The sequence below is a fragment of the Xenopus laevis genome, chromosome 7L, assembly GCF_017654675.1.
Source record: "Xenopus laevis strain J_2021 chromosome 7L, Xenopus_laevis_v10.1, whole genome shotgun sequence".
Classification (NCBI taxonomy): domain Eukaryota; kingdom Metazoa; phylum Chordata; class Amphibia; order Anura; family Pipidae; genus Xenopus; species Xenopus laevis.
Window position 1 is genome coordinate 60,852,127 of NC_054383.1, and position 20,178 is coordinate 60,872,304.

Consider the following 20,178-nt stretch of genomic DNA (forward strand, 5'->3'; position numbering starts at 1 on the left):
ACGCTCTTTTTGCCATGTATATGAATATTCCTCTGTAACCATTGACTTCTCCTCTATGGGTTACAGCAATAGACGACAGGCCATTAACGTCAGAGATAATTTCCATGACGATAGGGAAATTGCCTGTGCAGGTTGGAACTTTACATAAAGAGAAATTGTCGTTCCTGATTATTTCCTGTCCTTCTGTTCCAGTTGTTTTGGGACTACCTTGGCTTCGTCTGCATAACCCCTCCATTGATTGGTCCTCTGGGCAGATCTCTCGTTGGAGCCCATTCTGTCAAGAACATTGTCTTCCCGCTACTCCCCTCCACCGGGTGACTATCTCTTTGACAGATCTGAAAGCCCTACCATCCTTTTACAAGGAATTCTCTGATGTCTTCTGTAAAAAGTCTGCAGAATTCCTCCCTCCTCATAGTCCTTACGACTGCCCCGTCGATCTCCTTCCTGGGACCATGCCTCCTAGAGGTCGCACCTATCCCCTATCTCCTGCGGAAACCTCTGCCATGAAAGACTATATCCAGGAGAATCTCCAGCAGGAGCTGGCTTCTTCTTCGTGGAGAAGGACGGTGGTCTGCGACCCTGCATCGATTACCGTGGACTCAATAAGATTAAGGTTAAAAACCGATACCCTTTGCTTCTGATCCCTGAACTTTTTGACCAACTGAAAGGGGCTAAGATCTTCACTAAGTTAGATCTACGTGGGGCATACAATCGAATCCACATTCGTGAAGGGGATGAATGGAAGATGGCATTCAATACTCGGGATGGGCTTTACGAATAAGTTATGATGCCCTTTGGCCTCTGCAATGCCTTCGCCGTCTTCCAGGAGTTTGTGAACAACATCTTCCGGGATCTCTTAGGGAGATCTGTAGTAGTGTACCTTGATGGCATCTTAATTTTCTCCAAGGACTTGGAAAGTCATCGCTCCCAGGTGAAGGAGGTACTCTCTCGTCTGAGAAGGAACTCTCTCTTCACCAAGCTTGAGAAGTGTGTCTTCGAAGTGTCTAAGATTCCTTTCCTCGGCTATATCATCTCCCCAGAGGGTTTTGAGATTGATTCTGCCAAAATCTCCGCGATCCAGGAGTTGCCCCTTTCTTTGAGCACCAAAGCAATACAAAGATTTATCGGGTTTGCGAACTCCTTCCGACAGTTCATCAAGGGGATTCTCCTCCCGCATCCTTGCCGTCATCCAAAAGGGAGGTAAACCTAACTCATGGCCTCCTTCAGCTATTGAAGCATTCGAGTTCCTGAAAGATGCTTTCACCTCTGCCTCTGTCCCTCGACATCCTGATCCTGTGTTACCCTTCTTCATTGAGGTAGATGCATCCGAGGTTGGTGCCAGTGCTATCCTATCTGTCACGATCGCCGCCCGGAGCAGGATCAGGAGCTCCGGGCGGCGCAACTACCCCTTCCGACGCCGCTCCCAAAATGGCGGCGCCCATGGCCGCCACGTGGGTAGCGGCGCCGGCGCAGAGACGCCTGCGCGCAAGTGCGCAGGCGCGAAGACGTCACAGCGGCGCGACGGACGCAGGCGCAGCGCGTCGGTCGCAGACGTGCTGACGCCGACGCAGGGGCGCCAAAAATCCCCTTTAAAAGGACGCCTGAGGCGCCAAGATGGCGCCCGAAAATAGGATCTCGTTCCTGTATAGATTCCTGGGTTTCCTACTGCTATTCTTGATTGATCTCTTGTTATTTGACCCCCTGCCTGGACTTTGGACTTTGATTATATTCTGCCTGCCTTTTGACCTGTTGCCTGAACTCTATTACCCCTTTTGCTGAATCCCTGGATACCACGATCCTGATCCCTCCTGAGGGGCTTCCTCCTATATCCGGACTACTCCCCAGAGGGAACTCCCGGTTCCCTGACATTATTTTCGGGCCATGGATTCCACTGAGGAAGCTCAGCCAGAAGCTCAGCCAGATTTCGGCAGGGCCTTTCGGGGTCTGCATTCCCGCATGGAGGCGTATGAAGCCCGGCAGAATTACGTGGGACTCACGCTGGAGGCGATCTTGGAAAAGCTCTCCTTGTTGACACCAGCGACCCCCCTGCCGGCACCTCCTCCGCAAGCGGCTGCTGCCATGGCTACCCAGCCCTCCACTTCTGGTCCTCATATTCCTGCTCCGCCTCTCTACTATGGCGATCCTCAAGCCTGTCGAGGATTCGTGAATCAGTGCCAGATTCGATTTGCCCTACACCCCACTGAATTTGACTCTGAACGTGCTAAGGTGGGGTTCGTGATTACTCGTCTGGCAGGGAAAGCTCTTGAGTGGGCATCTCCACACTGGGAGAAGCAGTCCCCACTGATGGATGACGCAGAAGCATTTCTCAAAGAATTTAAGATCGTCTTCGATGCTCCCGGCCGGGTGACATCCGCTGCTTCCCGTCTGTTCCAAATCCGCCAAGGGAGTCGCAGTGTAGCGGAGTATGCTATTGAATTCCGTACACTTGCTGCTGAGACTCGTTGGAACAACGACGCATACCATACTGCATTTTATAATGGTCTCTCCCTTCGCATCAAAGATGACCTGGTCTCTCGTGAATTACCCACGCAAGTTGAAGACCTCATCGCCTTGGCTGTCAAGGTGGACACTCTTCTGAGAGAGCATCAAACCCTGAGAGATCGCGTCAGGAAGTTTCAACCCTTGTTGGCACCCCGCTTCCAGAGGCCTCTCCTGCAGGCTCCTGTCACTCCGCCTGCCCAAGCATCCATTTCTCTCCAGGAGGAACCCATGCAAGTGGGAAGAATTCGCCTCACTGAACAAGAAAGACTCCGCAGACGGATGTCAGGCCTTTGTCTGTATTGTGGCGGACATTCCCACTTTGCCAATGCCTGTCCTGCAAAGGCTAAGAGTTTTGTACCCCGAGGTATGTCTATGGTAACTCATGTAGGGGGCACTACTCAAAAGTCTCGTGATTGGTTTCAGGAGAAGACCCAAGAAAACTCACACAGGTTTCTCCTTCCCTTTCAGATTCGTCTGACTGATAAAACCATCTTCGGGAATGCTTTCATCGATTCCTGAGCCGGGGGTAACTTCATGGACGCTCTCTTTGCTAAGTACATGGGAATTCCCTTATTTCCTTTGCATTCTCCTATGCGGATCGTTGCCATAGATGATAAACCCCTGGACTCTGTACTCACGATGACCACTGGCGAACTACCTGTGCAGGTTGGGGCCCTGCATAAAGAGAGACTTTCGTTTCTTATCATCTCTTGTCCCGCTGTTCCTCTTGTTTTGGGTCTCCCCTGGCTGCGCCTGCACAATCCCACCATAGACTGGTCAACAGGGCAGGTTTCTCGTTGGAGCCCATTCTGCTTACAGCATTGCCTTCCTGCTAAACCCCTCAAGAAGGTAACTATCTCCTCTACCGAGTTAAAGTCTCTTCCCTCCTGCTATAAGGAATTCTCCGATGTGTTCTGTAAGAAGTCTGCGGAATTCCTTCCTCCACATCGCTCCTACGACTGTCCTGTCGAACTCCTGCCAGGAGCCATGCCCCCCAGAGGCCGCACTTATCCTCTCTCTCCTGCTGAGACTACCGCAATGAAGGAATACATCCAAGAAAATCTCCAGCGGGGGTTTATCCGCCCTTCTACCTCTCCTGCTGGGGCTGGGTTCTTCTTCGTGGAGAAGAAGGACGGAGGTCTTCGGCCATGTATAGATTACCGGGGCCTGAATAAAATCACTGTAAAAAACAGGTACCCTCTGCCCTTGATCATAGAGCTCTTCGACCAGCTGAAGGGGGCGAAGATATTCTCTAAGTTGGATCTCCGGGGGGCGTACAACCTCATTCGCATCCGTGAGGGTGATGAATGGAAGACGGCTTTCAACACTCGTGACGGGCACTATGAATATCTCGTTATGCCCTTCGGCCTTTGCAATGCCCCTGCCGTCTTCCAGGAGTTTGTTAACGATGTGTTCCGGGATCTCCTAGGAAGGTTCGTAGTCGTGTACCTGGACGACATCCTGATCTTTTCTAAAGACCTAGAAAGCCATCGCTCCCAGGTGAAGGAGGTACTCTCTCGTCTGAGGAAGAACTCTCTCTCTTCGCCAAGTTGGAGAAGTGCGTCTTCGAAGTGTCCAAGATTCCCTTCCTAGGATACATAATCTCTCCTGAGGGATTTGAGATGGATCCCGTGAAAGTGTCTGCCATCCAGGAGTGGCCTATCCCGCTGAGTACCAAGGCAATCCAGAGATTTATCGGATTTGCTAACTATTATCGGCAGTTCATTCGGGGGTTCTCTTCCCGCATTGCACCTATCCTGGCCCTCATCCGGAAAGGGGGTAAACCCAGCTTGTGGCCTCCATCTGCCATTGAAGCCTTTCAGTCCTTGAAAGAGGCCTTCACGTCCGCTTCTGTCCTCCGACACCCCAATCCTGAACTACCCTTCTGCATCGAAGTTGATGCTTCTGAAGTCGGAGCCGGAGCTATCCTGTCCCAGAGACACCCCGCTGATGGGAAGTTACATCCCTGTGCTTATTTCTCCAAGAAGTTCTCGTCCGCAGAGCAGAACTACGATGTCGGGAACCGAGAACTCTTGGCTGTCAAACTTGCCCTTGAAGAGTGGCGTCACCTCCTGGAGGGTTCTCTGGTTCCTGTTCAGATCTACACCGATCATAAGAATCTCGAGTTCATCCAGTCCCTCAAGAGGCTAAACCCCAGACAAGCAAGGTGGGCTCTCTTCTTCTCTCGATTTAATTTTATCTTGTCTTATCGCCCAGGCTCCAAGAATCTGAAGGCCAATGCCTTGTCTCGTAGCTTCACTCCGGTGGATCGCTCTCCTGAGAAACAAGAGCCAATCATTCCTCCAATCAAGATCATTGCCTCCCTGTATCCACAGTTTGCCGACCAAATCCTGGCTGGCCAGTCTTCTGCTCCTTCTGATACACCCATTGGAATGGCATTTGTTCCTCCTGAGCTGCGTCTGCCTATCCTACAACAGACCCATAGCTCCAGGCAAGCCGGACATCCTGGTCCAGCTAAGACTCTTGAACTCTTACAACGCCTGGTTTGGTGGCCTGATATCCGCAAAGATGTGAAGGACTTTGTTGCTGCTTGTAATGTTTGTGCCACATCTAAGTCAAGCCACTCTCGCCCCAGTGGGTTACTACAGCCTTTGCCGGTTCCTTCTCGTCCCTGGACCCACTTGTCCATGGACTTCATTGTCGAACTTCCTCCCTCTGGTGGGAACACTGTGATCTGGGTTGTCATTGATCGATTCTCCAAGATGGCCCACTTCATCCCCCTGAAGAAGTTGCCCTCTGCGGTGGAGTTGTCCCAGCTATTTATCCAGTACATCTTCCGCCTGCATGGTTTCCCTGTGGAGATCGTCTCCGATAGAGGCACCCAGTTTACTGCCAAATTCTGGCGTTCACTATGCAAAGACTTGGGAATTGTTCTTCAGTTTTCGTCTGCATACCATCCGCAGACGAATGGGGCAGCTGAACGTGTCAACCAAGCCCTGGAACAGTTCCTGAGGAACCACGTATCCCTCTGCCAGGATGACTGGTCTGATCTCCTCCCATGGGCGGAATTCGCTCATAATAATGCTTGTCATTCCTCTACAGGAAGGTCTCCGTTCATGTCGGTGTATGGTCAGCATCCTCAAGCTTTTCCCCAAGACTTTGTGTTATCTGACGTCCCGGCTGCTGACGATTCCGCAGCCCATATGTCTGCTATTTGGGCTGCTACCAAGTTGAACCTAGAGAAGAGCGCTCTTGTTCATAAGACTTTCGCGGATCGTCGTCGAAGATCCTCTCCTCCCTACAAGGTGGGTGACAATGTCTGGCTCTCTTCCAGGAATATCCGGTTGAAGATACCATCTCCCAAGTTGGGTCCAAAATTCGTGGGTCCATTTCCCATCGTGGAGATAATCAACCCTGTGGCTGTCAGACTCCAGCTTCCACCAGAGATGAGAATCCCCAACGTGTTCCACGTGTCTCTGGTGAAACCCGCCATCACTAACCAGTTCTCTGGCGGTCAATCTCCTCCTCCTGCCATCTCTGTGGAGGGTCAACTCGAGTACGAGGTGGAGAAAATCCTAGACTCCAGGATCTCCAGAGGATCCCTTCAGTATCTCATTCAGTGGAGGGGCTTTGGCCCTGAAGAATGCTCCTGGGAAGGACACCGTGATGTTCACGCTCCTCGTCTGGTGAGGGATTTTCACGCCAAGTTTCCCCAGAAGCCTTGTCTCGGTGGTCCTGAGGCCCCCCGTGAGGGGGGGGTACTGTCACGATCGCCGCCCGGAGCAGGACCAGGAGCTCCGGGCGGCGCAACTACCCCTTCAGACGCCGCTCCCAAAATGGCGGCGCCCATGGCCGCCACGTGGGTAGCGGCGCCGGCGCAGAGACGCCTGCGCGCAAGTGCGCAGGCGCGAAGACGTCACAGCAGCGCGACGGACGCAGGCGCAGCGCGTCAGTCGCAGACGTGCTGACGCCGACGCAGGGGCGCCAAAAATCCCCTTTAAAAGGACGCCTGAGGCGCCAAGATGGCGCCCGAAAATAGGATCTCGTTCCTGTATAGATTCCTGGGTTTCCTACTGCTATTCTTGATTGATCTCTTGTTATTTGACCCCCTGCCTGGACTTTGGACTTTGATTATATTCTGCCTGCCTTTTGACCTGTTGCCTGAACTCTATTACCCCTTTTGCTGAATCCCTGGATACCACGATCCTGATCCCTCCTGAGGGGCTTCCTCCTATATCCGGACTACTCCCCAGAGGGAACTCCCGGTTCCCTGACACTATCCCAAAGACATTCTGCTGATGGGAAATTACATCCATGTGCTTACTTTTCCAAAAAATTCTCTCCTGCAGAGCAGAATTACGACATTAGGAATCGTGAACTCTTGACAGTAAAGCTTGCTCTTGAAGAGTGGTGTCACCTTCTAGAAGGATCTTCGATCCCAGTCACTATCTATACTGACCATAAAAACGTAGAATTCATACAATCTCCCAAGAGACTCAATCCCCGCCAGGCTAGGTGGGCTCTCCTCTTTTCCCACTTTAATTTTGTCTTGACTTATCGCCCTGGCTCCAAGAATCGGAAAGCAGACGCATTATCTCGAAGTTTCACTGCAGTGGATCGTCTCCCTGAAAGGCAAGAACCAATTATTCCTCCTGCCAAGATTATTGCTTCCCTTTTTCCTCAGTTTGCTGAGCAGATCCTGTCCAGTCAGTCTTCCGCTCCTGCTGATACACCCATTGGGATGGTGTTTGTACCCTCTGAGCTTCGCTTGCCCATCCTACAACAGACTCATTGTTCCAAGCAAGCTGGACATCCTGGTCCAGAAAAGACTCTTGAGCTATTACAACGCCTAGTCTTGTGGCTGACTGTAAAAACGTCAAAGACTTTGTTGCTGCCTGTACTATTTGTGCCACCTCCAAGTTTAGCCATACTCGCCCTAGCGGGTTATTACAACCTCTACCCATCCCTTCTCATCCATCGACTCACTTAGCAATGGGCTTCATTATAGAGCTTCCACCCTCAAGAGGGTACACCGTGATCTGGGTAGTCATTGACCGCTTCAGCGAAATGGCACATTTCATCCCTTTACGACAACTTCCCTCATCAGTGGAACTATCCCAGCTCTTCATCCAATTTATTTTCTTGTTGCATGGCTTCCCGGCTGAGAGAGTCTCTGACAGGGGATCTCAATTTACTGTTAAGTTCTGGCATACCCTATGTAAAGATTTAGGTATTACTCTTCAGTTCTCCTCCAAACCAATGGGGCAGCGAAGTGTGTGAATCAAGTTTTGGAACAATTCTTGAGGAATCCTGTTTCTCTCTGTCAGGATGATTGGTCTGATCTCCTCATGCATCCATGCCACACCTTCCCACTGGGGAAGGGGGTACTGTCAGGTCTGTGAAGAGGTCCGTGAAGAGCGTCGGCCGGTGCGTCCGTCTACATCGGCATCACCCATGGTTCACACGTGGCGCGAAATTTAAACTGAAAAGGCCTTCCAGGTCACGGGTTCAATGCCCGATTATAGGTTTTGTCTTGTACACTCCTGGGTGTTCTACTTTTTGTGCTGATCTATTTCCTGGACTGTGACCTTGCCTGTATTTTGATTCTGCTACTTATCTGCCTGCCTTTTGAACATTGCCTGGACTTTTGACTACGATTCTGCCTGATCCCAAACTGTACTACGAACTCTGACTTTAACCCCTTGGGCTTCCTCCTCTGTCCGGACTACTCCCGCTTGGAGCTGATAGGCCCCCGTGACATTATGCAGCTTTCACATTATGGAAACGGCACCTTGTGAAAGGAGGAAGGGGTGTCTCAAGCACATCATGGTCAGACAGAAGCCAGGGCAGGGAGTTTTTAAGGAAGAGCGATATTTCTCTATAAACAATAACATTATGTAAATCTATACAGACTCCTGTCTCTAGGAAAAAATTGCAGAGTGGTGATGATCTAAAAATTCTTATTAATCATATAATTTATTAAGAAGAGGAGACAGACAAAGACTAAAAAGAGGTGGGGAACATTTACATAGGTCAAGAGAGTATGACCATGTTCTCTCCCCTAAGTGTTAAATCTAAGAAGTCGCCTAAATAGGATATTGATAATGTTACTAGAGTTCATATACAAAAATAATTATTCTAGATTATTCCTTAAACCCTTCTAAATTATGAAAACATTTTGATAAACCATTCATAAAGAACAGGGTTTGCATCCAAGTTGTGTATTTCAAATATGGTGATGTGGCAAATAACCTAACAAAAGGTTAACATAGTAGGGTGTGTACCTGGTCACCATACAATTTACACAGTGCCGAATAGGGATGTAGCGAACGGCGGAAAAAATGTTCGCGAACATATTCGCGAACTTGCGTCCAAAAATGCGAACGTTGCGAACGGTTCGCGAACGTCGCGAACCCCATAGACTTCAATGGGAAGGCGAATTTTAAAAGCTAGAAAAGACATTTCTGGCCAGAAAAATGATTTTAAAGTTGTTTAAAGGGTGCAACGACCTGGACAGTGGCATGCCAGAGGGGGATCAAGGGCAAAAATGTATCTGAAAAATACATTGTTGACACAGCGCTGCGTTTTGTGCTGTAAAGGGCAGAAATCACACTACGTCACTCAGGTGATGTTTCTGGACACGGAATGTGAAAAAGCTCACACAGCTAGGTGGCACTTGGTTAAAGACTGGGCAAACAATGCCTGCAAGGGCAACGTATACAGTAGTGGATACGGAATATATTATTGCTGCTGTAAAAACATCACTCAGGTGATGTTTACGGACACGGAATTATTATTGTTATTTAGATAGAATGTGAAAAAGCTCACACAGCTAGGTGGCAGTTGTTTGAAGAACACACTGGGCAAACAATGCCTGCAAGTGCACTACTATTGGTGCACTACTATGAAGAACAGCAAACAGCACTGGACACGTTAAAGAACAGTAAGATAAGTAAAATAAAAAAAAAAATATATATATATATATATATTAAAAAAAAAAATTACTCTGGTTGGTGCTGAACTACTAGGAGCAGCACACCAGTCCCACTCCCCAACACAGCTAGACTAATAGCACTGGGCTCTTATAGTAGCAAAGTAAAAAAACAAAAAAGAAAATAAAAGCAGTCCTTACAAGGACTATTGGGTTATTACAGCAGTCAGCAGATGAGATCAGAAGCAGTGCCCACAGCAGCTACATACAGAGCACTGCAGTAGAAGGTAGATTACTAGTCAGCAAAGCTAACTAACCTAAACTCACTGTCCCTCAAATCCCTGCAGAGTTCTGTCCCTACAATACAGAGCAGTATCAAGTAGATTACTAGCCAGCAAAGTTACTATCAACTGTCCCTCAAATCACTAAACAGCTCTCTCCCTACACTAGCTCTTCCAAGCACACACAGGCAGAATGAAAAAACGTTGCAGGGCTTCAGTTTATTTATGGAAGGGGAGTGGTCCAGGGGGTGTGGGGGTGGTCCAGGAGGGAGAGCTTCCTGATTGGCTGCCATGTATCTGCTGGTCTGGGGTGAGAGGTCAAAAATAAGCGCCAGCTAAGGCGAACCCAAATTGGCGAACGTCGCGTGACGTTCGCGAACATTCGGCGGACGCGAACAGCCGATGTTCGCGCGAATTAGTTTGCGGGCGAACAGTCCGCGACATCCCTAGTGCCGAAGCATGAACAAGAAAGTTGAAGCTACTCCATATTTGGTCCTGTAGAGAGAATTCCCCAGCATAACGGACTCCTACTAAAAAAAGTAAAGGAACATTGGTTGAAATTCTACCTAAACTGCTAATAAATACATTGTGTAATAACTTATAAATAACACAAATGTTTGTTTTGGATAACTTTATTAAACCTTTTTTTTTACAGGAAAAAGGTTACTCTGCGCACACTTGCATTAGACCATAAAGTCACTGGTGATCAGTTTTATACCCATGTGACAATTGTTGGTCAAAGACTAAGCCAAAAAGGAGACCCTGAAACTGATAAATTATCCACAGAAGACCTGAAAAATACCACTAAAATCAATGGTGAGTGTCTATTTAATTGTATTAAATTCAGAATAGCCTTATATTAAGAATATGACTGCAATTTGCAAGTTGCTGTTTTATTGATAAGAGACAACAGCATGAGCTTTGTCAAGGTGCAAAATATCAACTAAAGTGTTTGGCCTCTCCTTGTGTATGCAGGATTGTCAGGAGATGTAATGTAAACACCAATGTAAAATTCAGACATAGCACAAAATCAGTGCTGAGCTTAGTACACCTTGCTGTGGTGCCTAGCTTTTTGTAGCCTTTGACATTTTGGTAATGGATAAGAGGATAACGGATAAGAGATAATGGATAAGATAAATAAAAATGTATAGTTTTATGATCAGTGTGATAGTTTCATTACATCTGGCCCAATAAATATAGATATCCGATAACCAAGGTGCACACGTTAGTGGGTCAACTGGCTGACCACACGCAGTGGGGCTCATCTATCAACACTGGGCAAATTTGCCCATGGCCAGTTACCTATAGCAACCTATCAGTTTTTAGCTTTTTAAAGCCAGCTGCAAGAAAAACAATGAATGCCGCAATTTGATTGGTTGCCATGGGTTACTGCCCATGGGCAAATTTGCCCAGTGTTGATAAATGACCCTCACGGTATGTTAAAAACTGACCAGTACAGGTTCAATTATTTAGTAGTTGCCCAGATTCCTCCCTCCCACACAACGATCTATTTGAAACATACAAAAGGCTTGGAAAGTGCAATTTGCCTGCAGTGTGGGACAATGCAGAAAACTTTGCTATCCACATTTTGCTTGTGCACAGGTAGTTAATGCTTTTAATCTATGTACAATTAATCTTACTGGTATGGGGGGATTCCACACATTGACACATACTTGCACACTTATGCAATTTTATTTTTACTTTTTTACTGCATCGTGTGGGTTTTTTTTGGCTGATTTGGGAAAGCATTGCAACTCAGTAGTATGTAGTAGAATGAAATGGTCACTCATCCTGGATTTGGCCGAATGTATACTTTCAAAAAATCTATGGTTTTAGGAATTCAATGTATTTTCTTGTAGATTCACCCCCCCAAAAAATGCAGTAAATGTGTACATTTTTCAGTATCTGATGTAACCTCCAGGACAATTTGTATGCACTTAATTTTGGGGTCTCTTAAGTGCCAGATACTTTGGTAATCCTATGCACAATGGGCACCAATCAAATTTTTCAGTGGACCCCTGACATTCATATCTAGGACGTTTTCTCTTGGCACCTAATACTATGTGGGAGATAAGATGCTAGAAACTGGAAACTTTGAGGCAATTTTCCGGTATTTCATTAATAACGTCAATTTTGGGAAAGCACTGTGACGCAGTAGTTTGGAGTAGAAAGACATGGTTCCCCTTTTGGATTCGCCCGAATGTGTACTTTCCAAAAATATATGGTTTTGGGGGGTTCAATGTATTTTTTGTGTTTTTACCCCAAGCCGTGACTGGAACCTTGGCATCTGTTCTGGGTTTTGGTAAACCATACGTGAGAATTATATGATCCCCTTATATATTTCTACATAGTTATTATCATTATATCTCATAACTGAGATTTTCCATACATTTTACCAGCTTAGTTGCCCTTCTTTGGACCACCAATTACAATTCACCTATTGACTTTTCTTGTTTAAATTTAAACTTATGCCATTCTTAATGCCATGGTCCCCTAAACTTTGCAGAGTAAATGGTAAAATTATCAAACCTCTGCCACTCTTACAGTTTTGAAGCTACAATCACCAAACTTGAATCACATAGTCACTGGGTCACTCCGAATGGCAGCAATATTTGTTGGATGCCCAAAAGTAGGAGCCAACAGCCAATCAAATTTCACCAATTGACTTTCAATAGGGAAATGTAAGTTGTTGCCACTCTTACAGCTTTGAGGCTACACTCACAATACTTAATCACATAGTCATGGGTTCACACCTCAACAGCCAATCTGATTTTACCCATGAACCTGCAATAATTCTCATATCACAGGGTCCCCAAACTCTTCACTGTTGGTCATTGGTGGACTGCAGGTTTAGGAAAAGTGGGCGGAATCACAAACAGCTGATCACGTTTCTTTTCATTGATTTCAGTGGGGAAATTGTAACTGCTGCTATTCTCAAATGTTGGATCTCCAAACTTTGCAAAGATTGTCACTGGGTGATTACGGTTCAAATTTAACCCATTGACATTCAATGGGGAAATTTAAACTGCTGCCAATGTTAGAGCTTTGAGGCCGCACTCATCAAACTTGAATCACATAATTAATGGGTCAGCTCAAATGAAAAGGCATTATTGGTTGGATGCCCAAAAAAGTGGGAGGAGCCAGCAGTATTGACTTTGAATGGGGATATTTAAATTGCTGCCACTGTTACAGCTTTGAGGCTGCACTCGCCAAACTTGAATCACATAGTTATGGGGTCAGCCCAAATGAAAAGGTGACATTGTGTGGATGCCCAAAAGTGGGAGGAGCCAACAACAGCATTGACTCTGAATGGGGAATCTAAATTGCTAAGTCAGAAAGGTTACCAAACAGGAAAGGCAAGTGTAGCGGGGAGGTCCCCTGCACGTGTATTTCATCTTATGCTGTATGTAACATTTTGGGGGCGTGCCCCTTCATCAGACATGCAGAATCTCTCACAACTGGGTGTTATAAACCTATATTCAATATACATACCCATAGTGATTGTGGGAATTATCCCAATTATTTAAATCTTGTGATTAAATATTTACATATCAAAATGATTTATACAATCCACAAATTTAACAAAAATTCCAAACAACTTCCAAAAAATACTGATATCCAAAAAAGTAAGGGAAATCCAGAAGGTGGCATTCTTCTTATGTTAATAGTCCCCGAATGAACCATATGTGGCTCAAAAATCCATATAAGATAAGTCCATGTGGGTTAATGCACAAATTTAACAAAAAGCTTCAGTAGTAGGGAGAGGCACCGACCCCTCCAGCCAACATGGGGCATTCGCAGTTTGTAGAGAATTGGGGGAAATAGGAAACCTTGGTTGCCTTTGAATTTAAATTGCTGCCACTCTTACAGCATTGATGCCACACTCACCAAATCAGATTTCATGTTTTTTTTTTTTTTCAAAGCAACTAGTTATTCTTATTCCTAGAGCCCCCATTTTCTAAAACCTTCTCCTCCTACAGTTTTAGGGGTACAACACCCAAACTCTCCACAATTCTTTGTCCTGTAGTGGAGCCGGTTGCTTGTGCTTTTCTAAGCAATCCCGCCCCCCATGTTTTTGTGGCCGCACTCTAAACACCCCAATTTTTCCATTGACAGGGAAGATTTGTTGGATGCCCAAAAGTGGGCAGAGATACAAACAGTAAATCAGATTTCACCCAGTACCTTTCAATTGGGGGATTTAACCTGCTGCCATTCTCACAGTATTAACTCCAAATATTCATAGGATTGATAACAAGGCTTGATAAATGGCCCAGTGGGGTCTGAAACGTTGCCCTTGGCTTGTACAGTCATATGAAAAAGCTTGGGAACCCCTCTCAGCCTGCATAATAATTGACTCCACTTTTAACAAAAAAGAAAACAGAGGTATGTCTTTCATTTCCCATGAACATCTGAGTACTGGGGTGTTTTCTGAGCAAAGATTTTTAGTGAAGCAGTATTCAGTTATATGTAATTAAATCAAATATGAAAAACTGGCTCTGCAAAAATTTGGGTACCCTTGTATTTTTGCTAATTTAAATGCATGTAACTGCTCAATACTGATTATTGGCAACAGCAAATTGGTTGGATTAGCTCATTAAGCCTTGAGCTTCATAGGCAGGTGTGTCCAATCATGAGAAAAGGTATTTAAGGTGGCCAATTGCAAGTTGTGCTTCTGCTTGGGTCTCTTCTGAAGAGTGACAGCATGGGATTCTCAATGCAACTTTTAAAAGATCTAAAAACAAAGATTGTTCAGTATCATGGTTTAGGGAAAGGCTACAAAAAGCTATTTCAGGTGTTTAAACTGTCAGTTTCAACTGTAAGGAATGTAATCAGGAAATGGAAGGCCACAGGCACAGTTGCTGTAAAACCCAGGTCTGGCAGGCCAAGAAAAATACAGGAGCAGCATATGCGGAGGATTGTGAGAATGTTTACAGACAACCCAAAGATCACCTCCAAAGACTTGCAAGAACATCTTGCTGCAGATGGTGTATCTGTACATCGTTCTACAATTCAGCGCAATTTGCACAAAGAACATCTCTATGGCAGGGTGATGAGAAAGAAGCCCTTGAATACAAAAGCTCATTTAGACAAGCCACTGACTGATGAAGCAAAAATTTAAGAAAATAGAAAAAGCAGTCTTTTAGATTTACAATATGTTTTCCTCTCAGAGAGGGGGAGGTGTGGATTACTAATATCAAATATTTGAAAAAAGAAGAAAGATAGTAAACCCACACACACTCTAATGATATTGATTATTAATTAATTGTGTAAAGTTTTACGTAATGTACAATGAACCAATCGATTGATCAATAAATTAATTTAATATTCTAATGAATTTATTTAGAAAAAGGTGCCAGTGCTAGGATTAGAATAATTTACATATAAATCCTTGTAATTAATTTGATGCTGTTAAAAAGTCAATAAATTCATTCAGGAAAAAGGAAAATATAAAGCATCCACCAAGGGTGAAAAAATAATTATTATATTAATCTCACCCTGCTTGCAGTCTCAGACTGCATAGATCTCCAAGGTGTTTATTTAAATTGCTAGTGCTAACTTACTGTAGGATTATCAAGTGTCCATGAATGGATTAATTAAGGATCCATATACTTTGTAAAGTGCTAGTGCTAAATTATTTGCATTCTCAAACTGCTTGTAGTTCAAAGTTAATATTATTCTACAGGTGCTAGTGCTAATAAAAGTATTCAAGAGGTAAATTCATTCATACAAAGATTAATTAAAAAATCCGAAATCGTCATTTAAAGAAAATAAGTTGGAAAAGGAAAATAGTGTAAAGGAAGGCTCTGCCGACGCGTTTCACTAATAAGCTTTATCAAAAGTTGTTTGGTTTTTTTTTTCCTTGATAAAACTTATCAGGGAAATGCGTCGGCATAGCCTTCCTTTGTAATTGATTTTATTTGATTTTTTTCAATTATTATTAGATTCTTTTAACTGCTTAATTATTTTTATTTTTTTTAACTTTAGCTCTTCATATGAGATAGGAAAGGTAACCAAGAGACCACAGTCCCCAGTGTACTACTTTCTCCCCTTGTGGGGTCCCAGGGCCTAGAAAACAAACAGGTAGCAGTTTTTGGGACTTCTCCACCTCTACACTATTTTCCTTTTTCTATAAATGACGGTTTTGGATTTTTTAATTAATCTTTGTATGAATGAATTTACCTCTTGAATACTTTTATGAGCACTAGCACCTGTAGAATAATATTAATTTTGAACCACAAGCAGTTTGAAACAGCAATTAATTTGGCACTAGCACTTTATAAAGTATATGGATCCTTAATTAATCTGTTAATGGACACTTGATAATCCTGCAATAAATTAGCACTAGCAATTTAAATATACACCTAGGAGATCTATGCAGTCTGAGACTGCAAGCAGGGTGAGATTAATATAATAATTTTTATTTTTTCACCTGACCATTCTCTTGGTGGATGCTTTATATTTTCCTTTTTCCTGAATGAATTTATTGAACTTTTTAACAGCATTGAATTACATTATCACAAGGATTTATAAGTAAATTATTCTTATCCTAGCACTGGCACCCTTTTCTAAATAAATTCATTAGAATATTAAATTAATTTATTGATCAATCGATTGGCTCATTGTACATTATGTAAAACTTTACACAATTAATTAATAATCAATATCAATAATAGAGAGTGTGGGGGTTTACTATCTTTCTTCTTTTTTCGAAGCAAAACTTTTTTAGTTATTTGGTCATAGCAAAAAAGTGCTTTGCATGGCGGTAGAAGAACACTGCATTCCAAAATACATAGGGAAACCAGGCAGGGGTGCCCATTATCTCCGATCCTGTTTAATTTAGCGAACGAACCCCTAGCACTGGCAATAAGATCCAATTAGGATATATCAGGGATAGAAACTTCGGGAACCCACCATAAGGTTAGTTTATTTGCGGATGATTTAACATTAATCCTTTCTATCCTTTAACATCCCTCCCGAATATATTGGACGTATTTGGTACCTTGTCAGGTCTTTAGATCAATCATGGTAAAACTGAAGCCCTTAATCTTTCTCTTTCACATCAGGAGCTTAAATTGTTGCAACTAAATTTTAAATTTGGGTGGCAGCCACATTTTATTTCTATATTAGGGACCAAACTTACAAGCTCTTATAAGACCCTTTATAAGTTTAATTATCCCCCAATGTATAAAACCTTGTGCTCTACACTAGAAGGTTGGAAACACCATCATATATCTTGGATCGGCATATTAATTCTATTAAAATTACCTTACTTCCAAAACTGTTATATCTGTTTCGGACCCTTCCAATTCCCATTCTTATGATGGATCTTGATACGTTCAATTCTAAGCTAGTTTGTTTGGGCTGGGAAACATTCCCGTGTTAATAAAGTAACTTTGGGGTTACCTAATGACAAAGGTGGCTTCGGATTTCCTAATTTACTATTTTATTATAGAGCTGCCCAACTCTCCCAGATCTTCACATTTCATACAACAGTAGATTGTCCCCATTGGGTACAATTAGAAGCTTTATTTTCATTACCATATCAACCGGCAGCTTTAATTTGGTGTCCCTTTAGATCTAGACCTAAAACAGGTAGCATCTGTTTACAACATACGTTGAAAATATGGGATGGTGTGTGTGACTGATATAGCCTTAAATCGCCAATGTTACTGGCTGCCCCTTTTTTGGGTAATCCCAGGTTTCCCCCAGGCCAATTCCGGTTACCTTTTCAATGGTGGATTGATTAGAACATTTTGACAAATGGACAATTGCTTTAATTATCTGGCCCGTATACTCCCCAGGAATTTATAGAGAAATATAAGATCCCGCAAAACGAAAGGTTTAAAACATGCCAAATACTATAATACACTACATGCAGGCATTATGGGATTCCTCTAAAGGCACAAATCGTAACCAATCCTTTTTTGAATTTTGGTGCTGTAAAGCTCCTAAAGCACTTAAAGTTATTTCAATCCTGTACAGTAACTTTTTCAAAATAACTGATAGCCAACAGATTTCTTAAGTACAAGCATGGCAAAAGGATATGGATTATCAAATGAGTCTTGAAGACTGGGAAATTATATGGAATAACGTGAGAAGATCTTCGAGGAACGTGTCATTATTAGAGGCCAATTCTAAGGTTTATTTAGGTGGTATTTGGTCCCAACTCGTATATCTCAACTTATACCTACAGCATATGACAGATGCTTTAGAGACTGTGGTCACAGAGGGACTATGTATCACGTTTGGTGGCAATGTTCAATAGTCCAAAGATATTGGACCACGATATATAATAGGATTTTTTCAATCTTTAATGTTTCGATCCCTAAACACCCTAGTACGGCTCTTCTATGTATAAAACCAGACTCACTAACTTAAACTATTTCTCTCTATAATGAGTGCTGCAAAGCAGACTATTGACAAAGCATGGAAAACAAAACGATTGGATTATGGTCCAGGAGAAAATGCCCAGTATTCTAATGGATTCCCACCAAAAATGTTTACAGGTTTGGACCCCCTGGTTGGAATATAGGTATGGGACGGATAGCCCAACAGTATTTTTAAGTATTTAGGTAGTTACCTAAAGGAATTGTTACAGTGCTAAATATTAGGTTGTGTCGACCAGTTATGTTAGAATTGTTATTTAGACATAATGGTAAATGATGTTTAGAATATTATTACTGATTGTAATGTTATGTTGTAATGGAAGAACAAGCAATGTATGTAATGGGAATATAAAACTTTATTGTAAGGTCATAATGTATAACACAATGTTGTTTTTATTGTATCTTACAATTGTTATAAACAATAAAATATTGGAATATAAAATTTTTGATAAGTTTAATTATATGTAGAGTAATTTATAAGAAAATGTTCCCCACCCCCTTTATTTGATAAGAAAAAGCAAAACTGTGAAACTCCAAAAGTGAAAAGGTGGTGGTGTTTTTGAAGAAATTTTAAATGTGCATAACATTGTCATTTTAGATATAGATTTTAGTTTATATAACTTTAAAAATGCCTAGAGAGCCCTTTAATATGTTGTTTGGGAGTGGTGTTAACTATAAAGTTATGACTTTTGTACAATGTACAATTATACTCTGAGAAAATGACCAATATGGGTCATGAAACATGTCAGTAGTTTTAATATTGCAAGATACCATTGCTGAAAGCCTTTTAACAATGTGAAATAAATAAATAGAGATGATGTATGTCTAAATTGAAGTGTGACCCTATTTTGGCTTAAACAAACTAAAACCAACTAGTACGGTAGAGTATGGTTACATTAGCCCCTCTTTCACCAGGATAGGCCTTTGCTATGTGGAAGGAACACATGAGGGTGTTTAACTACACCTCAACACTGCCAAAAATGTCACAAACAGAAAATGATTAGATTGTAAAACCTTCAGTCTTTCTTCTCCTGCTGGTCCATATACAATCTCTTTAAGTATCAATACAAAATGTCCAACTAAATGGCCAGCACTGCACGGCTAGCGGGGGAGTATAATATAAAAATATAAAGTGCATATAGCATAGTATGAAGGGTGCACTCCCCTTGTGTAAAATCTTCATAAACAATTTATTAATTGTAGATAAAATGCACTTACCATATTTGCAGGCATCAATAGCGTATAACAACACAATTGGAAGATTTGATTTCCATCAATGTGCTTTCCAAAGATTCAAGTCCCAATACCAACGCGTTTCCTCACTGAAGACTTCTTAAGGGTTTAAAAATAAATATATTGCCTCTTTTCTAGAGGCAGAAAAGTTTCTCCGCTATCCAGCAGTTATGGTTATTACGTTGCTGCCCACAAATACAATGGTCCTTAATGCTTCAATTTGGCAAATGTGCCAAATTTTTTTAGCTCATTCGGCTTAATTAAAACTGCAAAGTTTTTACGCAATACATAGACTGCTTCCTGATCATCGCGTTATGTTTACTAATTCTTAGTTTAGACCACAAATGTGCATGTCTATGTAGATTAGTGTTACTATAGATGCCTAGCAACACTTTTCTATCAGTCATGAAGCTCTACATTTCGTTACCCCTCTTTTAGTATTAAGATAAAATCGGTTAACTAAGGTCCTTTGAACTTTGATCGATATGGACCAGTCAGGTTTCATGCGGTCTAAGATATAAACCTACACAGACTATATGTAAACCTTCAAATCCTGCACCCTGGGTCAAGGCTGGTGGTGTCACTAGACACCGCAAAAGCATTTGACTTTATGGAATGGGAGCATCTATGGGGAGTGATGCAAACAATGACATTTGGCCCTAAACTACTAAAATGGATCCAGCTGTTGTACAAAGCTCCTAAAGCCCAAATTAAAGTCAACAGTTTATACTCCGAATCAGTCCCAATGTATAAGGGCACCTGACCAGCATGCCTCCTGTTCCCACTACTGTTCTCCCTAGCAATAGAAGCACTGGCTATACTGATCAGAACATCCCCACAAATCACAGGCCTTAAATATAAAACCATTGAACAAAGAATATTA

The 20,178-nt window shown here is 43.0% G+C and overlaps 1 protein-coding gene across 1 annotated transcript in view; it reads left to right on the forward strand.

Moving 5' to 3' along the window:
* The window catches only part of slc43a1.L (solute carrier family 43 member 1 L homeolog), a gene marked incomplete at its 5' end in the record, with an annotated part of 502,690 nt that overhangs the window by 257,116 nt on the left and 225,396 nt on the right, over positions 1-20,178 (forward strand). The window contains 1 exon segment of the mRNA NM_001094328.2: positions 10,331-10,491. Coding sequence (NP_001087797.1) covers positions 10,331-10,491 — 161 coding nt within the window.